Source organism: Pundamilia nyererei, unplaced genomic scaffold, assembly GCF_000239375.1.
Source record: "Pundamilia nyererei isolate P.nyererei 1_Seehausen unplaced genomic scaffold, PunNye1.0 scaffold00042, whole genome shotgun sequence".
Lineage (NCBI taxonomy): Eukaryota > Metazoa > Chordata > Actinopteri > Cichliformes > Cichlidae > Pundamilia > Pundamilia nyererei.
The window spans coordinates 3,291,434-3,314,747 of NW_005187443.1; the positions used below are offsets into that span (position 1 = coordinate 3,291,434).

A 23,314-nucleotide genomic window follows, 5' to 3' on the forward strand; every position below is an offset into this window, starting at 1 on the left:
GACCGATCAACAGCCTATTCAGGGTGTACATCCCACCCCCCACCAATAACAGCTGGGATAGGCTTACAGCATTGGACAGTATGATTTCAGTGTTTTACATTTGAAAACTATAAAGAGAAGCGTCATTATCCTCTTTAAAGGTCATCCATGGATTCAGGTTTCACATACAAAATGCGACTTTTAAAATATTAAACATTGATTTCAATCAATAATCATTCACATTTATAAAGCGCTTAATAGTGCACCAGCTGCAACATGAGATTAATGCTTAAGCGTGCATCCTTCAGAGCAAGGGTCTCAAACTATATAGATGTGAAGAAATATGATGCAATTTGGCCCTTGAAGTTAGTTCTTTTGTTTGTTGCTGAAGGCAATTTTAAAATAAATTGTTTAAAAAGCAAAAAAATGATTTAATATGAGGGCAATATGAGCAGAGAGCACAAACATGTTGAGGGATTGTCTGTGTTAGTTCAGTGAGATAGTTACTTGTAAAGAAAACATTTTTCACTAGCAGTCAAAAACTAATGTGTGCACTTAGTCTGCATTGTTATTTAGATACGAACAAAATGATAGCAGAAGTGCCGCCACATGTCTGGCCAGAAAGAGAGGACTAATGTGTCTATTTGGTAGCTCAATGAAAGGCTTCAGTTAGTTAAGAGTGAGGAAAAAAAACTGCCTTCACGTTTGTAGTTTTGTCCTGTTGTACAATATTTGTAATTTTAAAGAAACAAACAAAACTCTCCATTTTCAGAAATATTTGCGGGTGTTTTCTTGTTTGTTTGTTTGTTTTGTACTACTTGAACACTAAAGTGGCCCTCCAATGAGAGAAGAGTGCAGTTCATTTAAGTTTGAGACCCCTGATTTAGATCAAACACTTTTTGTAATAGTGTTATTTTAATTGTCTCTCAGCCATAAAAGGCTGATGGGGTATTGTCGCCACCCCACCGGGACATCCAAATTTGTGAATGTGACAACTTTCAGAACAAGGCGACGTAGGATTTTGAAACTTATACAATATGTGCGTCTACTAAAGATCTCTGTCGAGTTTGAATATCAGTGTCCTCGACCTCAAGGTCAAAGGTCACGTTTTCTGAAAATCTTGTGAACACATAAAGAAAGATGATACCATAGGTGCATCAACTGGGAGAGTGAGGGGTAGCATATTATTTATATGAACTGCAGTGCTGTTCCTTTTACTTGGGTAAAGATCTGAGTGCCCTTTCATTGTGGTACTCTGTTTCAGTGAAAACAGTTTTAACATGAGAATTGGGGAAAACAGTGTTTTTTACAATAACCTGTCCTGTTGAGCAGTTTTAGCGAGCAGAATCATGGTCTGAGTGCTTTGTTGTGCTGAGATGGGGAAGACAGAATATCAACCAAAAGTTAAAATGTTTTCAATTTATTTACATGTCACTGAGTGAAATATATGTGAGTGAAATTTAAATGACCATCAGACACCCTTGATCTGGAGCTCTGTGCAAGATCTTAGCTCATGGAGCTAATGGTGGATCAGTCCAAAACTTGGAACTTGATTTGAAGGCAGCTGGAACCACAGTCACCACTGGTAAAACTCTACATTGTATAGACTGAAATCGTGGTACGGTCCCCCTTCTCAAGAAGGCAGTTGTACAGGTTCATCGTAAGTTTGCTAATGAGCATCTAAAACATTCAGGAAAGATTTGGGAGAAAGTAAAATGTGTAAAATCCTCCTTCCTTCAGTCAGAACACTGAAGATGGCATCAAAGGAGTGGCTAAAGAGGAAGCACATTAAGGTCATGGAGTGGCCTAGCCAGTCTCCAGACTTCAGTTCGATAGAAAATCTGTGGCAGAAACTGAAGCTTCGAGCTGCCAAGTTTCTGTAAAGAGGACTGGACCAAAATCCCTCCTGAGATGTGTGCAAACCTGGTGACCAACTACAAGAAAGATCACACCAACAAGGATTTCTCCACCAAGTACTAAATGATCAAATACTTATTTCACTCGTTGACATGCATCTGTTTATAACTTTTGTGTAATGTGTTTTTTTCTGGGTTATTGGTTGATATTCAGTATCTCCCCTTTAACATGAAACTACCATAGAAGTCAAAGCATGTTCATTTCTTTGAAAGCGAGCAAACTTACAAATAGGTCAAGTAGGTGATCAAATACTTGTATCCCCCACTGTATATACACACAACCAGCCCCCACACCTGTCGCCATGACAGTTAAGAGGATGGCACACACAGGAGGGTCCTCCATACCCTTTTCCACTTCACACCACAGAAATGACAGAGGTTCATGTCCACACGTTAAGTTTTCAAAGAAAGCTGCCTTGATTTTATCTGAATTTATAGCATACAGCTTTTAATCTCTCACTATCACTGATTTCTTCTCACTGCTGCTGTAGATGCTGATGATTTGATGCCCAATTTAGCTCCCGGCCACAGATTTGTCTCACATTTAAACCAAAGACTGCTTTGTACAGCCTAACCAAGCCCTAAAAATGTGGCTTTAAAAAGAGTTTATTGTTGAAGCTTTTCCCCTCCCAACTGCAAAAACCCCCAGATTGAAGCAGTATTTTGTCTGGGGAGCCCAGTTTGAGGATTACAGTTATGTGTGTGTGTGTGTGTGTGTGTGTAACAGAAAGAGAGAGCTGTAGTCTGAAGGAATGAACACAGATCTAAAATTTAAGCACAGAATGTGTCATTGTTTTAATTTCAGTGGAGAGAGAGAGCTGCATCCAAGTGAGGAAATAAAGCGAGGTCGGTGATGATGTCATTTGTCCTGTCAAACAAGGAGGTGAAGCTGATTATGTTTTAGGCTACATAAACGCCCATGGGCCACGCCGAGATAGAAGACTTTTTCTCTAAACAATGCGGAGAGGGAGAAGAGTGATCAGTGCTATCAAGCCAGCAGTTAAGTTCTCATGAGCAAAGCCACAGAGACCAGAAGGATGACATGTGTGAAAGAGGTTCAAACTAATCACTCTCCCATGAGGAAGAGGAGCGTGAGAGGAGCTGCAGTAAAGCCAAAGCATAAGGGAAGGGTTTGACATCAACAAGCCAAAACAGCTGCCCCCTTCTCCCGCACAGCAAGGGAGGGAGAGAGAGAGAGAGACAGGGAAGACTGGAGGGTCTGTAAGTGTAGAGCACAAGACATTTGAGGGTCTGTAGGCTGGAGAGAAGGAGTTATTAGCAAGTGGAAACGGTGGAGGGGGGCGGGAGGGAAGAGAGAGGCGGTGAGTGTATGCTTGTATGTTTTCAGAGTGAAGATAGTCAGAGAGCAAGGGGCGCAGGGGGAGTGTAAGGGGATGTGGGTTGAAGGGTAGGTTCTTGGTGACAGAGGGAGAAAGAGCGGTTGCAAGAAGAGAAGTCAGGGGGTGGAAAGTTATCTGGGGTTTCGAGGCAGGGTAAGCCGTCAGAGGCGAAGAACAGAGGTGTGAGGAGTCGCTTAGAAGGACGGAGGAACATGCTGGAGAACAAGAAGAGAGAAAACATGAAGTGCTGAAAGGGGTGGAAGAGAAGAGGAAATCACTCGCAAGGAGCTGAGGAAATTTAAAGATTAGAGGTGCAAGAGGCGTGTTTGCTGCAAGAATGGGGTGCATTCACAGTACGAGCACTGTGGGGATACAAAAGCACGCACATGACACAGAAACTGGAGGAATCCCTGTGAAGGCAGACCCTGAGGTACCTCCTGAAATCCTTCAGCTTGCTGAGGTAAGTGAGTAACCATCAACACGCTGGTTGTGCACAGTTCCATCCTCAAACGTGTGCAGTTTGAAGATAAACGCAAAGTAAAATCACAGGTCATTAGAGATCAGCTGTTAAAGTCAGTTTGAAACACTCTAGCTCTCACTTTACATCCACAGCACCCGCTCGATCTGCTTTGCCATTTGACTCAGCAGCAGAGGCTGAACTTATACACTCATCACATGCTTGATAACAACCAAAGGAATCCAAAGAATTGCCACTGTGTTTCCAAATTAGACGAGGCCTGGACTCCAGAGCTGCTCTGTCTCTCTTATGAAATATTCCAGCAGCACATCATAAACAGAAGTGTGCATACCGAAGGGATCAAAGTGTTTGGCATGTTCCTTTTAGACCTCTCTCAGAAGCTTGTGAGCTAAGAAAGCTAATAAACTGTAAACTAAAACCACAGTCATCAACAGTGAACCAAGAAAAAAAGGGGGGTATGCAGAGCAGCGGAAGGGAGGATTCATGCGATCGCTGTTAAATGATGTTCCTCGGATATCAAAGGTTCAGGAGGAAGTGGTATAAGTTACTGTCTGGTTTTGACCCACCGCCTGCCTGTCTGCAGCCTCTATTTAGGAACATGTATGGATTTAGGTGCAAGCTACACTTCCACATGCATGAAGCCTCCTGGGAGACTTTTATGGAATCTAAAATAAAGGTATGCGCACTGGAATATGTGTGTTCTCACATGTCAGAGTAAATCACATTGTGGCATGCTCTGTGTCAGTGTTAGAAGAGAGCGAAAGAACAAAAAAGGTAAATAGGAAATGAAAAAAGTTGTGCATCTTTAATAAAACACACAGTGAAATGAAGCTGAAAGCTCAGACATCTGTGTGACGAGTGTGTAGTTTCTCTCTGATATTGGAGATATTGCTGGAACAAAAACATTAGATCATTTGAGGCTTCATATCCCTTGCTTGTGTTTTCCTGTGTGTGTGTGTGTCAGAGCATGCCAAATTATGATGACATAGTCCCAGCTGAATGGGCGGACTCGTATGAAGTGGAGAAGAATGAAGTGTGTGAATCTGTACATGCAACTATCAGTGCAGGAGTTTGGTTTTTTTGAAAATCTGAACTACGGTAATTCTTGTTCCTATTTTGAGCATTTTCATAGCTTTTAGAGGCGACAGCCCCCTACTCCTGCAGGTTATAAATACCCAGCCAGAACTTGAGCACACTCCTGGCTCGCCACCTGCTCCTGTCCCTTCCTGGGCAGATTGTATGTCTGTGTGTGAGTGTGTGTGAGAGTTTTGTGACTCCTGGTCTCCAGCATGTCATCACTTGTGAGGTGCCGCTGAAAAAAGAAATGAGGCATTTAGTGCCAAGGAGGTGTGCGTGCGTGTGTGTGTGTCACTGTACTCTGTATTTATTTACAGTGTGCGTGCGTGCGTGCGTGCGTGCGTGCGTGCGTGCATGCGTGCGTGCATGCATGCGTGCAGGCGTGTGTGCGTATGTGGTTGCAGCTGTATATTTTTGCCAATGTGAGGCAGTGGTACAGATAACTAAAGCTTTGTATTGAGGCACATGACAGAAAACTCTCACGACACAAAGCAGCATTACAGCTTCATTTTAAAAAGCCAGGGTAAAAAAAACAAAGCCCTAATAAATGCAGTTCAGTCCCTTTCTTCATCCACACGTTAGATGTGGAAGTCCTTCGGGCTCTTTGGTCAGTGGAGATGCCTGGAGAATGACACAGACTTTGGCTGCGAAAAACAAATGGGGTGGGGTTCTAATGCTGCAATGCAATACTGCAACACTGCTGATATCCACGGGAGCCTCTGGAGACTGAATGTCCGTGCAAAAAGAGATTGTTCTTACTGGTATCACTGCATATAAAGGGGGTTGGGCATAATCTAACAAACACCTGTGCAGCACAGCGTAGCATATATTCAGTCCTAGTGTTGAAAAAACTCAGTAAAATTCATTAGAAAGCTCAAATTATTCAAACTTTTAAAGCATTCAAAGCATTTAGCAAATCGTGCCAAAAAGTTTGTGTTTACTGTCTGAGTCAAATTAAAATGGCAAAGCATTTGTCAGCATCACCTCAGCTTTGAACTGTACTGCTTTTATGACAAATGCCTCGACAGTTGTTTGTGCAGTTCCAGTTTAAACTAAACTTCGGCCGTCTTGTTGTGCTCCAGTTATTTGACAGCGTTGTCCTTCTTGTCGCCCTGATCTTTTGAGCGTGGTGTTAAAAATGCTTTCCCGATGTGTAATTTTCTGTCCCTCTGTATGAAACAAAATCCTTTTGTATAGTTATATTCAGAAACATTCTGAACCAGACCCATAATGATGGGCTGCTTGAACAAAATCCAAACAATGTGCAGCAAGAGTTAAGCAGAAGCGGGCTTTGCCATCATGGGCTCGGCTGTCAACTTTCAAATCATGTGGAGAAGATTTGTCTTACTGAGGCGACACCTCAGTAAGACATGTGACCTGGGAAAAATTTAAAGATCGAATGACTTTTAGACGAGCAAACAACAACGACGGTGTTGTTGTAACAACTGAACTTCAAAGTTGAAAAGACATGTTCAGTTCACATGAAAATGTTGTTTTTAGTACAAGTTTAAATCCGTACATTTCAGTTTCATGATGATAGCATCTCTCCAAAGCTGTTTAACTTGGCTCGCCTTACTTAATGTTGTTAAGTAAGCTGGAATAGGTGGAAAGGACTGTTCTTTATCCTGAGTTAATTGACAGATAACTACCACTAAATGTGCTCTCTGCTCACATACCAAAAGTACTTTATAAAGGTTATTATTTAACTAGACTGTTCCCTAAGATTCTGATTAAAATGTCAGATGAATAATGAATGGCTTAAAACGTGTGTGTCAGCTGATTGAGGGCTCATTCAGCTATTTTAGGAATCGGTGTCTCAGGAAAGCCGTGAGGACCCCACACACCCATGCCCTCACCTCTGTGAACTACTGCCATCTGTCGCACCCACACAACCAGGCTGAACAATAGCTTCCCCCCAGAGCTGTGGCTGCTCGGAACCAGGCCAAGAACGAATAAAGACTGGAAATATCCTTCCAATGTAACACACTGTATTGCTGATCCATCAACTATTTAATTTCACACTAGATGTTGTGGCACATGCCACTTTACTCATCCTGCTGAACTGGTGCACAGTATTATTGTGCTACCGTGTAGTTATTGGATACTTTTATAGCTTTAACTTAATCTTCTAAACTTCTGTAAGAGCTTCAAACCAAATTTCACTGCACTGCATAATATAAGTACAGCAGTAACAAGAATGTGTTCGCTGGAACAAAAGCAGTACATCCATAATTACATCACCATGATGAAAAAAATATATACAGCTGTCTATGCTTTTCAAATAAGTTTAACAGTGAAAACGTCCTCAGTTGGAAAATGTGCTGCACTGCCACAGTGTGTCCACTGGGTAGCAGCCTTGACCCATTCTGATATTTCAGGTCCAACTTTCTGACTTACTGGCAACAACAGATGGAAAGTGCCACGGTCATAGCGTGGAACTGATATGCTGCTTTAATGCCATATCTCTATAATAAAAATGTAAAAAGCCACATTTGAGTGATTTTTCTTCAGTGGCAAAGATTTGCAACATTAAAAATCTTTGTCATTTATTTGACCCGCGGCAAAAACAAAGGAAAAATTGATGCAATGTTTGTTAGTCACGTGCCATCTAACTGTGACTTCATTGCAAGTGTTGTTTACTTCACTGCTATTAGAGCTTGTACTGTCCCCATATGTCATACAAAATAATTCCAAGGTATGTATTACACATATTACATTGCTTTTATGCCGCTGAATGATTTTTGTCTTTATCCTTTCCTGTAATTTATTTCCTTGCTTTACGTTGAGTGATGATTGCAGCTTTTTTTGCAGTGTCGTAGCCGAGGGAACATTTCTGCAGGCGATCTCAGACCTGTGAAGTGACACATGCATTTGTGTGTACCGCATCTCTTTGGGTTGCATTAGTCCAATTGATTTAATCTCCAATATTCACGGGTTACATAAGAACATTCAGAGTGTAAACGGCTGAGATGAGATGATGGTGATCCTCTCCCCTCATATGCCCTCAGCCCTCTCCCCCATATACTCCACACTACCACACACACAGACCCAGATGCATCACATTCACTGCATGTTACCGTTTATATGAGCACGTGTCGATAGTCAGATGACTCGGTACTCTGTTCTTTTGTTTATGAGATCAATGCGTACAGCATGATGGTAACGCGGTCCATCAGAGGCAACAGCCAAATTCATCTCAGAGGGCTTGGTGGCTAGATGGGTTACAAATATTAGGCAGCCTGAGAAAATGAGTGCAACAGTGATTTCATTATGGAAATGATGTCCTTTGTTTGGTGGAGCACACTCTGTAACAGCTTTTCAAACACCTGTACTCCGACATCTGTGTAAATCTACTCCATACTGTATGAACAGTATGACTGGACAAAGTCAGTGGTTAGTTCTGGGGCCTCACAGCAAGAGGATCCTAGACTCAAGGATAGTTTGTTTGGAGTTTGCATGTTCTCACAGTGTCGAATGGGATTCCTCTTGCAGTCCAAAGACATGCTTGGGGATTAGGTTGATTGAGGGATGACCCCCACAAAACCTGTATTGCATAAGTGGAAGAAAATTGACCACTGGATTTGAGATTCTAGCAACTTTTTTTTTCTATAGTCATATATGCCCACTCTAATCCACCTACCCACCATCAAATAGCATGCTTAGCTCCCTCTGCTCACATTCATACTGTCATGCAGGCAAGTAAAACTTTAGCACCTTTCAAAAGAAATATCACAAACTGCTTCACAGCAAAAATGCTAAAACGTCAACACAAAAGGTTACCCAATTTTTTAAAGTTTCAATCAATAATCAATTTTTATCAATCAATTTTAGCTGCCTTTTAGAAGAGATCACTGGGTCCACAGCTCTCAGGCTCTCTCAGAGGGGTCGAGTTGTACAGTGGGGCAAAAAAGTATTTAGTCAGCCACCGATTGTGCAAGTTCCCCCACCTAAAATGATGACAGAGGTCAGTAATTTGCACCAGAGGTATGAGAGACAGAATGTGGGAAAAAAAAATCCATGAATCCACATGGTAGGATTTGTAAAGAATTTATTCGTAAATCAGGGTGGAAAATAAGTATTTGGTCAATAACAAAAATACAACTCAATACTTTGTAACATAACCTTTGTTGGCAATAACAGAGGTCAAACGTTTACTATAGGTCTTTACCAGGTTTGCACACACAGTAGCTGGTATTTTGGCCCATTCCTCCATGCAGATCTTCTCGAGAGCAGTGATGTTTTGGGGCTGTCGCCGAGCAACACGGACTTTCAACTCCCGCCACAGATTTTCTATGGGGTTGAGGTCTGGAGACTGGCTAGGCCACTCCAGGACTTTCAAATGCTTCTTACGGAGCCACTCCTTTGTTGCCCAGGCGGTGTGTTTTGGATCATTGTCATGTTGGAAGACCCAGCCTCGTTTCATCTTCAAAGTTCTCACTGATGGAAGGAGGTTTTGGCTCAAAATCTCACGATACATGGCCCCATTCATTCTGTCCTTAACACGGATCAGTCGTCCTGTCCCCTTGGCAGAAAAACAGCCCCATAGCATGATGTTTCCACCCCCATGCTTCACAGTAGGTATGGTGTTCTTGGGATGCAACTCGGTATTCTTCTTCCTCCAAACACGACGAGTTGAGTTTATACCAAAAAGTTCTACTTTGGTTTCATCTGACCACATGACATTCTCCCAATCCTCTGCTGTATCATCCATGTGCTCTCTGGCAAACTTCAGACGGGCCTGGACATGCACTGGCTTCAGCAGCGGAACACGTCTGGCACTGCGGGATTTGATTCCCTGCCGTTGTAGTGTGTTACTGATGGTGACCTTTGTTACTTTGGTCCCAGCTCTCTGCAGGTCATTCACCAGGTCCCCCCGTGTGGTTCTGGGATCTTTGCTCACCGTTCTCATGATCATTTTGACCCCACGGGATGAGATCTTGCGTGGAGCCCCAGATCGAGGGAGATTATCAGTGGTCTTGTATGTCTTCCATTTTCTGATGATTGCTCCCACAGTTGATTTTTTCACACCAAGCTGCTTGCCTATTGTAGATTCACTCTTCCCAGTCTGGTGCAGGTCTACAATACTTTTCCTGGTGTCCTTCGAAAGCTCTTTGGTCTTGGCCATGGCGGAGTTTGGAGTCTGACTGTTTGAGGCTGTGGACAGGTGTCTTTTATACAGATGATGAGTTCAAACAGGTGCCATTCATACAGGTAACGAGTGGGGGACAGAAAAGCTTCTTACAGAAGACGTTACAGGTCTGTGAGAGCCAGAGATTTTCCTTGTTTGAGGTGACCAAATACTTATTTTCCACCCTAATTTACGAATAAATTCTTTACAAATCCTACCATGTGGATTCATGGATTTTTATTTCACATTCTGTCTCTCACAGTTGAAGTGTACCTCTGGTGCAAATTACTGACCTCTGTCATCATTTTAAGTGGGGGAACTTGCACAATCGGTGGCTGACTAAATACTTTTTTGCCCCACTGTATGTTTGGAGGCCACAGTAGCCAATGCCCCTTCAGTTCTCAGCCTTGTATCCTGCACAGCCAGCAGGCCCTGCTTGCATGACGTCGGGGACAGGTTGGGCATGTATGGATGTAAAAGTTCACTGATGTATGCTGGTTTGTGTCAATGCAGAGCTCTAAAAGTCTAATCCACAATCATATAGTGGACCCAAAAGTTAATGGGGAGCCAGTGTAACTGAATTAGTAACAGTGTGACATGTGAGTACTTAAAAGACTTAGACAGAAGCCTCTGAACAACCTGCAGACGCTCCAAAGAAGCTTCCTTCATACTAGTGAACAAAGTGAATTAATTACAATAATCGAGACGTGATTAAATAAAGGCATAAAAAACAATTATAACAGTAATGTTCTAACCACCTCTTGGATGTAATCCCATGTTTAGCGAGCAAACAGGAGAAGCCTTCGTCTAACGCTTAGTAAGACAGCAAATAAGTGTATTTTCAAGAAAAAAGTATTATTCTAAAGCTCCTGATTATTAACCGTGAGGTCATTTAAAATGAGATTAAAATAAATTGCAGTGCTTTAATTTGAGACTTAAACATTATTGCTTGGTAAACCTTTATTTTCAACTGAAATTGGATTCGAAACACTTGAGTTCAGTAAGCAAGTAAGCGTCAAATTAAAGAGCATTTGGAATTTTTAATGAAGCAAGTCAGAAACTTTGCAGCTGTTATATGGTGTGCTGCAAAGCGCGGTGTCTGCAAATCAGCTGCGTTTACGTTCGCATTATAAGCAGCCGCACAAAAGCTGAAGGTGAGGCCGCATAAAACATTCAGTTGACATTTCTTGTCATTAAGGATTTAAACGGTGTACACTCCACTTGAGAGGCAAGGCTCCTTTATAAAACATTCCAGTTTAGCGACACTCACCGTTTAAGGCGGTGAGGGAAGCGAGGCCAGTCAATAATCATTTGTGAGAGGGACCAAACCGGCGTTCAACTTCCCAAGTTAAAGTCAAACCAAGGCGTCCAAAAAAATGTCTCAGCTGAGATGTGTTTATTTTAATTAGATACAGGCATTTAACATGAAAGGAAATTTCAGCATGTAGTGGTACTATGGGATGTTTGTTGTCCTCCACCTCGCCTACACATACCACACTCTCACACCATCTCCTTCCTGATGTTTCCAGGCCCCTCCTCGTCCTCTGCTCAAGGAAAAAAGTAATGGTTTAATTTGCTTCACATGCCGTCAAAAGGTTTTGCTTTGGGAGGGCGTTGCCATAACTCTGTATAAACATTGTCCCGCTTCTCGCTGGGACAGTTGAGTATGAGTTTATAAAAGGAAAAATCCATGGATTATGAGTCAGGGAGTTATTAGAGTGCATATCTTCACCACAACTGTGTGTGGATGTGCCTTAAAGACATTCAAATTAATCGTTGCTTTCAAATGATCTTTTTTTTTATTAGTGCTTACATGAAGAATAATGCAGCCAATCATCATTCCCACCATATTAAGCAAAATAATGTTTGTTTGTTTTCTGAGAGAGAGTGAACAGTCATACTAAGCCTGTTTATGTCAGATTTACTGTACCTTTGGCTTTGCGTAAAGAAGCTCAAACCCTGGGTTTACACAGCTGCCAGGACTGCCCAGTGTGGTACCACCTTGAAATGTTGACAGGAAACTGAGCCTGTCTTCAAAGAGGAGAAGCCCCAGCTACTTAAGCCAGACTAACAGGGAGACTAAATGTAAGTTAAATATTAGTCTTTTGTTTAGCTGAAAAAGATTTATCTTCAAAGTCAGTATGTATGTAGGCAACATAGTTTTTTGAGATGATGAAAATGCATGTGTGTATTCATAATATTGATCATAAATTAGTCAGGGAAATGGCCAATAGGAAAAAAGGTTAACCTGACAATGACACTAGAGGTCAAACCAGGGGAACATGAGGATTCAGTCATCGGGGAATATTCGTTTTTAGTTGGAGAAAAGTTGGAGTAGAGGAGTTTACGGGACATCTCAGTGTTTTTGGTACTTTTTCCATGTTCCTGAACTGCCGGGGGAGGCCACTGCTTTTGGGAATTCCATCACCAAAAGAGGAGTGAGGCAGACTTTGGATACACTTGGGGATACGATGTATAAAAGTAACATGCACAGGAATGCGAGAACCCATGTGAATGTTTTACTAGCAGAACTTTAATGTGACAATCATTGTGATTCGCTTCACCTGACAGTTGTGAAGTTGTGGTTGATCAGTATGGAGACACAGAGAAGCTTAAAACAGTGACCACGGTAAAATAATAAAAAGATTAAAACACGTTTATCTCCTGACAGAATCTGTTAGGTTCAATTCGTCTTGCCTGTGACCATACTGCACAGTCGACTGGGAACAGCAGCACGTAAAGCTTTTCATTTTTCAGTCTTAGCCCCCAGACTGAGACAGAATAAGGACAAGTTAAAAGACAAGACAACAGGATGCCTTCAAAGACAACATGATACGACAGCTGATATTAGTGGAGGAAGCTGAACGTACAGCAGGTAGGACACCAGTGCTCATGCTGGTGTATCACTAAACCAGCGCATATCTGTACTGACAGCAGCCACGCAGGGGATAGTGAACATCTAGTGCTTCAGATGGAAGAATGCTAAACTCAAAATGAGAAACTTGGTAAACCTAAGCAGGCCCACAATCTACTATACATGTTATCACGAGGGGATCGATGGTTTCAAGCTGCTTTCATGCACACAGTTACCGCCTCACTAAATGAATGATTTCCACTGAGGAGGAGCCTTTATTTCGTCCTTTGTAACATTTCTATGTCTCGTGTGTGGTGATCAGATTTGATTGTCCTGTGTATCCGCAGCTCTCCAAGTCAGGGAACCATGCCTTCACACTGAAAACACTAAAGAGGAGACGAATGTGTGATGTGTGCAAGCACAACATTGACACCCCTGCGGCTTTCTGCAAGGGTGAGTCCACATCTCAGGGTGGTAGCAGATCTAGATGCAGGTCAGAGCAGCTCGCTGACTCTCGGAGTAAATTATTGCTTCTTTTTGCTTACAGAGTGCAAGGTTACAGTTCACAAGACATGTGAAGCCAAGGTGAGCTATACATTTTCTACCTGCATACCTTACCTCCTCCTGCCCAGAGCAAACTGTGCACCTTTTTCAAAGGTTTGTCAGGTACCGACGTTAATGTGATGTTAGTCTTAAGTGGAATAAGCCATGTGCATTGACCTAGATGTCTGGTTAAAGAAGGCCTGCCTCCAGAACTGCACTCATCCATGCAGTAACATGGATGAGAGGGTGAGCTCTCAAGCACCCGGAAAGTCTCCGTTGTTTTTCAAAGTGACTCTTAATAAAGTCTGTGGCTTTAGAGGTCATGACTGTATATATGATACATCATTACTCATCATTAGCACTGTGAAAATAGCTCTCGGGGTGATCAATTAGGGGCAACAGGGATCTGTGAGCTGTCAGTGGTCTGAAGCACAGTGAGGGATCAGTGAGGAGGAGCCTAGACGAGAAGCAGCACAGCTCAGGGGATAATGCACGTTGCAAACAAATGCCGTCTGTGCGTCCGTCTACAGATAATAATAATAATAATAATGGATTGCATTTATATAGCGCTTTTCGAGAACCTCAAAGCGCTTTACAATTCCACTATTCATTCACTCTCACACACTGGTGGAGGCAAGCTACAGTTGTAGCCACAGCTGCCCTGGGGCAGACTGACAGAAGCGAGGCTGCCATCGGCCCCTCTGGCCATCACCAGTAGAAGTAGGGTAAAGTGTCTTGCCCAAGGACACAACAACCCGGACAGAGAGCCCAGGGATCGAACCGGCGACCTTCCGGTTACAGATGCGATTCCCAACCCCCTGAGCCACGGTCGCCCTAAGTTGCTGTTTGTTATAAGAAAGCCAAATACAGTGGGTGAACGGGCGATTCTCAACTGGAAAACTGGAAGGCCCTTGTTTGCAAGCAGTCACTTTGTAGTGCTCTCTGAACAAACGCACTCACAAAGCTCAGCGAAGCTAGTGCTCACAGCTTCAAACCACATGCTCTGCCGTAAGACAATCTGCATTTGTCTGTTGGTGATTAGAAAGGAAATTGCCCAGTAAACACTTTAAGCTCAGCTGAGCTTCACCACAGAGGCATATGTGCATTAGTAAGTCCTGGTTTTAAAAAAGCTGCTTATACACTTTGAGTAAGATGTCCCGACCTTTGCTCATAGAGTCCCCCAAAGAGTGGCCTGTTTCATTTAAACTGTGTGAGAGAAGCACTCTCTCCATCCACAGCTCATGTCAAGCCATTGGCAGCAGCAGCTTCTACTCTCATGTGACCCCACTCACATCACCTCAGTGTCACACGCCACTGAGTGAGTTCATGACCTTGCTGGAGCGGGACTGTTTTGTCTCACTCAGTATCCAGCAGGTATACATGCACTCAAAAGCAGCACACCTGCCCTCTCTCAGCGCCACACAGAAGGACCTGTCATATATATTTCTCTGCTCTTCTCTTCACCAAGGTAACTCGCACACTCTAATGGTGTATGACACGCCTCTACCAGCTGTTGTGACTTAGTTGCGCGTATTAAAAGAGGATTATTATTTTTGTCATATGCATCCACCCTCCACCGGTCACCGGGGCAACAGCCAAAAACAATTCTCGGAGGCTGCAGGAGAGCGGGTGCCACGGTGAGTGGATATCGTCACGCAGGATGATGATCAGTCTGGATAGGAGAAGTCTGAGCGGGTAAATATAGAAAATAACGCGAGTGCCGCAGATGCCTGCGAGTGAGTGATCACAGGGGACGCAAATAAGTGAGAGGCAGCTGGGGAGGCAGTTTTTGTCTGTGTGAGAGTGCGTGTGATCAGTCCCATTTGGGGCTATTCATAAATAAAAAGGAACACTGGGTCAAGGCTTCAGACTGGTGTGCTTCATATACCAATACCCGCCCACCCCTCGTAGGTTTCTGCTGTTTGTCTTCTTGCTATAGAACATGTTATAGCACCACCTTCTTTTTCACTTCTTTCATTTCTTGCGTCTCACTGTCATCATCTCTTCTAACCTTTAATCTCTGTTAGATTGCTCCTTTTTCTGATGTTTTGCCGTCACAGTTAAAGCATCTCCCACCTTCTCTGTGTCATTTTTTTCTTATCTCCTTTTCAAATGTTTGATCCTTCCATCAGTGTGATACGGCAGTCACCACTACAGTTATAGTATGTTTTTCCCCCCTATTTTTTATCCTTTGCGCATCGTCTTGTCTTTTCCCATCTCATCAAGTGTATGTCCCCGCTGCTATTTGTCCTCCTGCCTCTTGTCATCACTCTCCCTCGGGGCACCGGAGAGGTCACTGTACATCAGCACCCACTGTCTGCATGTGGCGTATTGATGTACGCGTGCGAGGGGAAGTGCTTGCATGGCTGATGTGCGTCGCTGCCTTCTGTGCGTAAGGCACAGGCAAATCGGGAGGGGAAACGCTATGTTGCACGTGCTGCTGGCACTCTGCAAGTGTATGTAAGAGAGGGAGGGAGGGGGGGGGGGCAAACTTAGTTGGTGAAGGAGAGTGAGCAGAGAGGGAGGTAGTGTATGACACTCTACACACAACGCTGCTCAGAGGCAGAGGGAAAGACTGAAGCTGCTTGTTGTGAGGTAAAAACACGCTCCGCTCTATATTGACTGACTACAGCTTTTTGCTTTAGTTCGCCTTCAGCTGCAGCATCAGTTTCAGCTTGTCTAGGTTTTTATTTTCTACCGAGTAACAGCCTTACCATCTTTCTACGGTGTTAGCTCAAACTGTGCGGCATGTGATTGTGCATATTATTCCATTAAAGCCGTAGCCAGAGAGCTCTTGCTTTGCCCAGAAAGAGGATTTTGTTTACTGTGATTAAGGAAAGTGCAGAAATTTAAGCAGAGATTCCTGCTGTGACCTACAAAAATACGCTGATTTTAATTATTTAAACTGGAGAATGGATTCATAAGACTTACTTTTTCATGAGACAGTCGAGCAGGTTAGTAGTTTATGGGAACTGGGCCTAATCTGTGTTTCATTCGTTTATATATAATACATTTTGTGCAAGACTTGTTAAGGGTTTGATTGGATGTATTTGCGTGCATGTGTCTGCTACTGTGTCTGTGTATTTTTATTTGCTTGTACTTTATTACTTTTAACTGTATCAATATTAATCCTGTAGATATGATGATGCAGGTTCCAGATTACCGTCTACTGCCTCAGTGCTGTGCTGTTTGTTATTGTGTGTATGCAAAGTCACCATTTAGGACCAAAGGACACCAGAGACAAAGGGACCCAGTCACCTGTCCTGACACCATCTGATGGATCCTAATGTCATGCAGTGAAATACAGATGGTTTTACACTGTCTGCTCATGCACACCAGCTGTTCTCCTAATGTTTTGTGCTGATATATGAAGTGACATAGGGTCATGAGTTTGAAATGATGTGAATTCAGATCAGTTTGCAAATGCTCAACAGATTATAGGCTGGATTTCCTTTTTTTCTTCTTCTTCGAGCAGATGCTGATTATTAGTCTAGCTCTTGACCAGCTGTCCTGGTTTTCTGAGTCTCTTCTCTTTTCCGTTGTCTTAAGCCGCCCACTTTCTCCTGCACGTCTCACAGCTGGGGCACAAGGTAGACGAGAAGTCAACAAATGTTTAAAGTGGATGCCGTTTATTACAAAATCCCAACAGATTGTTTATCTTTGTAACTCGATTAGGGTGGTGGCTTATCACTGTCACTGTGCTGCTGCTGCTTTTTATAACCATGATGTACTTGTCCACAAATAATTATCACGGTTAATTTAATTTTACTGCTTTACTCACCTTAGCAACAATAAAGCATCGGCGGGCACAAGGGTGCACACAGATGCACGCTCAAAGCGTTTATATTTTTTAATTTCCTGAGAGGCTAAGCCACACCGTAATGCTTTGTTTAATATTCCAGGAATTATACAGCTCCCATTTTCTTAACAGGGTCATAACAATGTTTTTTAAAAAATGGTGTCTGCTTAGATGATGTCACTGTATTGCGCAGGGGATGCAGATAGAAAGTTTTGATTCAGTTGCTGCTATTTTTCCAGTTGCTGAATGTCAAAAGGCATGCGGTGACAATGGGACCAGCTCCAAATGTATGTTAGTTATGAGGCAGCCACGTGACACATTCCTCAAAATCGACTGCCAGATCTCTTGAAAAAGAGACTTTGTGGGATGATTGACAGACAAATAGACAAAATGAGCCTGTAAGTGTTCTGGGGGACATTTAGTCTAAAATAAGGAGCTCTATTAAAATAGCTCTGAGAAATCTCTCTGCTCTGTGTCAGTGGTCAGGAGGCATGTTCAGCTGTTGACATCTCTCTCCTGGCCAGCGGTCAGTCTCTTTTACTGTCCCTGTTTGCCTCTCCTCTTTCCTCTTCCTGTCTTCCTTTTTTCCTATGTCTACTTTGTGTTCCCTAGACATTTGGTTTTTCACTTTGAGCCCTTATTGCTTTATCCCATGGGTCAGTTTTGTTAGTTAGTTGGTGCTGTGCCTTTGATGCGCGTGATGCTTATCGAGGTGCTCTTTGTCATCTGACGTTGTTTATTCAGGAGGAGTACATGCCTGCATTTCATGGCAGGGATGATTGTGGTCATCCTGCCCCACGGCTTTTTAAGTAGTGAGGCAGAGAGGGGGGATTAGAAGGGGGCGACAGACTCCAGGAGGTAGGAAATAGAGAAACGAGGGATCAAAGATGACAGGAGGATGAAAGGCAGACTGCTAACAAGACGAGAAAGAGGGCGTGTTGCGCTTTCAGGTAAAGCCTCATGAATCTCTCCAGCCGCTAAAAATAAAAGCCCACAGATTTTATTTTAGCTTTCAGCAACTTTGGGCATGAGTGACTTTTTTGTGAGAGTACAGAACATGGAATAAACCTGGTAATTTAGATTTTTCCACTTTCTGGTTTGAAGGCTTACTCACTTCTCCCTCTCTGGGGCGTGATGTCAGCTCTGAGTTGACTGTCAGATTGAAGCTCGTTCCCTCTACATGGCACGCTGACGCCTGTGTCTCAGACACTCACATTCATCTTCTGCCTTCCCTGCTGTGACAGATCTCTCTGTGTTGGATTTCCTCTCCCAGGAATAATTCAGGATGTGGCAGTGGTCAGATCAGATTCATATTCCAGCTGCAGTTGCTGTGCTGTGGATGGGATTAAAAGGAGGGAAAGTTTAATCAGAATCAGAAAGGGTTTTATTGCCAAATGTTGAGCAGGTTTACAACATTAGGAAATTGCTGCGGTACTTAGTGCAAAACATACTGTCAGATAACGCTTAAATAAACATAAAAATAAGAATTTTTGGTGCTAAGTAGATAGATATATACATGAGTGAAGGTGGGGATCAGTGCAAACATGGAATGATGCAGTGAACACAGCGTAGGGTCATGTGTTAGTGGTGGGAACAGTCATACGGTTATTGTTCATGTGTCCAACAGCAGAGGGGAAGAAACTGTTCTTATGGCGAGAGGTTCTGGTGCGAATGGACCGGAGCCTCCTGCCTGAGGGGAACAGGTCAAACAGACTGTGTCCAGGGTGAGAAGGGTCAGCTGAGATCCGGGCTGCACGCCGCAGTGTCCTGGAGGTGTACAGGTCCTGCAGAGATGGGAGTTTGCAGCCAATCACCTTCTCAGCAGAGCGCACAACACGCTGCAGTCTCTGTTTGTCCCTGATAGTGGCTCCAGCGTACCACACGGTGATGGAGGAGGTGAGGATGGACTCGATGATTGCAGTGTAGAACTGCATCATCGTCCGTGTTGGCAGGTTGAATTTCTTCAGCTGCCTCAGGAAGTACATCCTCTGCTGGGCTTTCTTGATGACGGAGGTGATGGTGGGCTCCCACTTCAGGTCCTGGGTGATGGTGGTACCCAGGAAGCGGAATGAGTCCACAGAGGTGATGGGGGTGTCAGTCAGGATGATGGGGGGGAGTGGGGCTGTGTGCTTCCTGAAGTCCACAATAATCTCCACTGTCTTCTGGGCATTCAGCACCAGGTTGTTGTGGCTGCACCAGGACACCAGACAGTCAGCCTCCCTCCTGTAGGCAGACTCATCCCCGTCCGAGATGAGCCCAATAACGGTGGTGTCATCTGCAAACCAGCTTGACAGACTGGTGGGTGGAGGTGCAGCAGTTGGTGTACAGGGAGAAGAGCAGAGGAGAAAGAACACAGCTCTGAGGGGAGCCGGTGCTGATGGTCCAGGAGTCCGAGACATTCTTTCCCAGCCTCACATGCTGCTTCCTGTCCGTCAGGAAGTCAGTGATCCACCGGCAGATGGGATCAGGCACATTCATCTGGAAAGAGTGTGGATCTAAACAGTGATTAAAAGTCAAGGATTTATTTATTTATTTATTGTTAAGCTACACTGTGAAAGAAAACATTAAAGAGCTTTTCAAAGATAATTTTGGGGGGAAATATTTGCTTTCTTGCCAAGAGTTATCACACGTCTGTCTGTTTGAGATGGATTCAGACTGGAAGCAGACAGCAGGAGCTAGATTTTCGCCGATTTTGGTGATTCCTCATTTTTACTCTTTCTTGTGAGACAGCTATCAGCTGTAGCGTCCTATTTTATATGCACACGAGAGTGGCATCGATATTGGCATCTAGCTGCCAGCAAGGAAGCAAGGAAACATCTCAAAAAGGCCATCTTTTTGTTATCAATTGCTTGCTTTGCTCAGCACTACCATTTTTTTTACCAAGATAAACCAAAGAAACTAAATGGATGGATGCTTCTCATTGACAAAAAAAAAAGACGTTTCACCTGATAAATCGATCGGCTAATGAGTTCAGTAACAGTCGTCGAGTCCCCTGAAGCGGGGGGTGGTGTAGGGGGGTCGCGTGCTGTCACTGGCACCTCAGTAATTGCTGACTGATCAACGAGACAAACTGAACCAGATGGCTCCTTTCCCAGTGGCTCCAGCTTACAGTCCACATGCATTAATGAAGACCCTGAGGCTGGCAGAGCTACCAAAGACACGTGTATGCTCTGCGTGTAATTTGTGTGTGCGTTACGTGTGAACCTAGGCCGAGCAGCGCTGACATCCTGTTGCAAATTGCTTCCTGTTGACTCTGATGTCTTTCTCCTGCTGTATTTCTATGTTCTATGCCTCTGGGTTCAAACCCTGGTCTTCTTTGTGTGCGTGTGTGCATGTTCATGTTTATACATGGGTACACATGCATGTGTTATGTCTGTCTCCCACTGTTCCTTCCAGGAACTGACTACTTTATCCAGTAACAACCTTTATTAAACCTGTTAAGAAAAGAGTTATCCCCTGTGGCTGAATCTCTGCATTCTTTCATTTCCTATTATAAGTTTTATAACTACTTCATGGACTCAGTGACTCTAAAGCGTCCCACGTTTATGCTGAATAAATAAGTGTTGTTATGCTGGTTGTCTGTCTTTATATAGGAGGTACACGATGTTACATAACACGACCTTCTTATAATTTCAGCAGGAGCTAATTTATGAAGCAGCAATTGTGCCCTTTCCCATTCACTCCCCTTTTTACTCATTCCTCCCTAGGTTGCATGCTCATTTATTTCCCCCTTTTTTCCAGTCACACAGGCCTAAACCTTCTGCGTGTAATACTTGTCACCACTGCAACGTTGCTTGTAATCTGCTTTTTGTGTATTAGAAAATGTGCACTGTGAAATTTGAAAGTTTTATTTTGGGTAGAAATCTCAGTTCGACTGTCCTCTTGCCAAAAACACTAAACTAATCCAATTTTCCTGGTTTCAAAGCTCTTTTAAAGTGACTTAAAATAAATTGTGTTCTACTTCTCAGAAAACTCACTGACAATAGTGTAGCAGTAGGAATAAGTCAGACTGGCACCTCTCCTCGCCAACAAGATACAGCGCTCAGACAATCTGCTGCTGATCTCTAGTTTTTGATACCATAGACACCTTCAGAGAACTTCAGTGGCTTAATATGTCCTTTGTTATTTGTAGCATGCAAAGAGCCAACAACATATGAGTGGTGGTCATAATGTTTTGGCGCGCCAGTGTGTAATATAGTCTCTTTCTGAGAAGCTGAATAGCAATCGTGATGCAGCTGCTTCAGCTCTTAATTTGGTGATCGTCACATCACAGTGCTGCATTTTACATAACATTTATTGTGTCTATTTAAAACCAAGCTGAGCTAACACACACAGCTAAAAGGATACAGTCACTGAACATGAAAACAACAAACACATTAGTGAGCCTGAAGAGACAGGCTAATGCTAACTAAGCCATCTATTACTAAGTACTCAATAAGAAACACAGCTTGTACTAGTGGCTTACTTTGACAGATGCTGCGCATAAAGACATAGAACCTTTTGGTAAAGGATGAGGTTTTTCTTACAAGAAAATTTCTGTTTTTGTGTACTTAGTTTGATCTATCATGAAGAGCAGGCTCTGGTTGCATGCAGGAATAAAATTTGCACGGAGAGATGGATTGCATAGCTTAAATGCAACCCTGAAACCTTTGCCTATCCAAAAATAATCTGCATAAAAATAATCTGCATTCATAAACACACTGATTCCTTGTTGGAAAAAGAAATTTGTCTGCTGGCTACAACGCAGGCCATGGAAATAAAAGTTTCCCAGATGCTAACCAGTCAACTGGCCATGGGGTCTGCAGACTAATTTTGATAATGACCAGATGCTTGGACAGCAGATGGTTACTAAAGACAGTGTTCAAAGCAGCCGCAGTCTTAATGTATTGTTATGTCACCACAGAGCTAGTGAATGTAATCCTGCATGGTCGCAGATTTTCCTGTTTTCCTTTCACTGTGTTTCACTGTGATTGGCATTTGACTAGTTAACCTGTTGCTTGAGGCCTGTCAGCACTTGCCAACACAGCCACAGAGGGCGGCTCAATCTCGTGGGAAAGTTCAAAGGTTGAAACCTGACATGGTGTCACCTGTCAAAGCGCACTACTGGGGCCCTTAGTTGCACTGGATTACTGAATGTTTTTCGTTTTTATCTATGCGTTTCTTTCCATTTTTCTTTACCCTCTTACTTTCTATCATTTCAGCCGCATTAAACGTTTTTACATTTTACGAGAACCTCCAGATGAGTCCGAAAAGTATCAAATAATCCAGAACAGAGGAAGCTACAGGAACCTGTTAAAGTTTACTGTCATAGCAGTGGCTGTCTTCTGTTCAAATGACCTCGGCTTCCCTCTGTCTCTCTCCATCTGTATACGTGTGTTTGTAGTTTTGGCAACTTACCTTTGGCTCATCACTACAAGAACTGGATGCCACATGTTGAGTCCCCCTCAAGTCTATCTATCAGTGTTTCTTTCTAAAGAGGCCAAAAGAATGAAAAAGTGAAATCAATCATTGCTTATTCAGCTGCCTGGTCAGCACAATAAACACCATTTAGCAATGACTGAGAATTGAAAGAACACTCTTTGGCCTCAGGCTTTTTGTTGTTTTTGTTTTTTTACAATTGTTTACACACATGTACACATGAGCAGCTGTTGAAGTTTGTTTCTAAACATCTACGCTTGTGCGCACCACTGAGTGTATAGATCATTCTACGTGTGTCATCCATCACTAGTCCATCATAAGGAACAGCTGCATCTGTTGACCGACAGCTTCTTCCTGAAACCAGCTGCTCTGAGACGGAGGAGAGCAAGAGTGAATTTTACTATCCTCTTCATCAGCTCTCCTCATTCCACAGCGTTCCATCTCCTCATCTGTACTGCTGGAGCTGCACCAAAAGCATTAAACCAAACACATGACTTGGCATGAGCTGCTTCCTCCCAATGTATATGTGTGGGTCTGTTAAAGCTGCAAAGAAACAACCACGTGCTTTCTTTCCTTTCAGGTGACTCCCAGCTGCACCTCAACACCAGAAGTGGTAGGCTCTGGAGGGGGGGGATCACATGTTTTTTGTCACAGAGAAATTTTTATGATGATGTGAGTGCAGCACCGAGATCTTTTTCTGCTTGTCTCGCAGCACACTTCCACTAAATCAACTTTGCAGAAAAAGAGAGGCTCCATACCAAGGTACCGCAAAGCCTGATCAA

The 23,314-nt window shown here is 43.3% G+C and overlaps 1 protein-coding gene across 4 annotated transcripts in view; it reads left to right on the forward strand.

Annotated features, from left to right (window-relative positions):
• Positions 1-3,098: 3,098 nt before the first annotated feature.
• The window catches only part of LOC102198695 (tensin-2), a 32,986-nt gene continuing 12,770 nt past the window's right edge, over positions 3,099-23,314 (forward strand). For 2 of the 4 annotated variants that reach the window (XM_005731342.1, XM_005731343.1), the window contains exons 1-5: positions 3,099-3,695; positions 13,120-13,225; positions 13,320-13,357; positions 23,113-23,145; positions 23,245-23,294. In XM_005731342.1, the coding sequence (XP_005731399.1) occupies positions 3,573-3,695; positions 13,120-13,225; positions 13,320-13,357; positions 23,113-23,145; positions 23,245-23,294 (350 nt within the window). In that variant the 5' untranslated portion in view covers positions 3,099-3,572. Of the gene's footprint in view, positions 3,696-13,119; positions 13,226-13,319; positions 13,358-15,835; positions 15,911-23,112; positions 23,146-23,244; positions 23,295-23,314 lie in introns of those variants that run through there. The other 2 variants (XM_005731344.1, XM_005731345.1) reach the window with 2 other exon arrangements.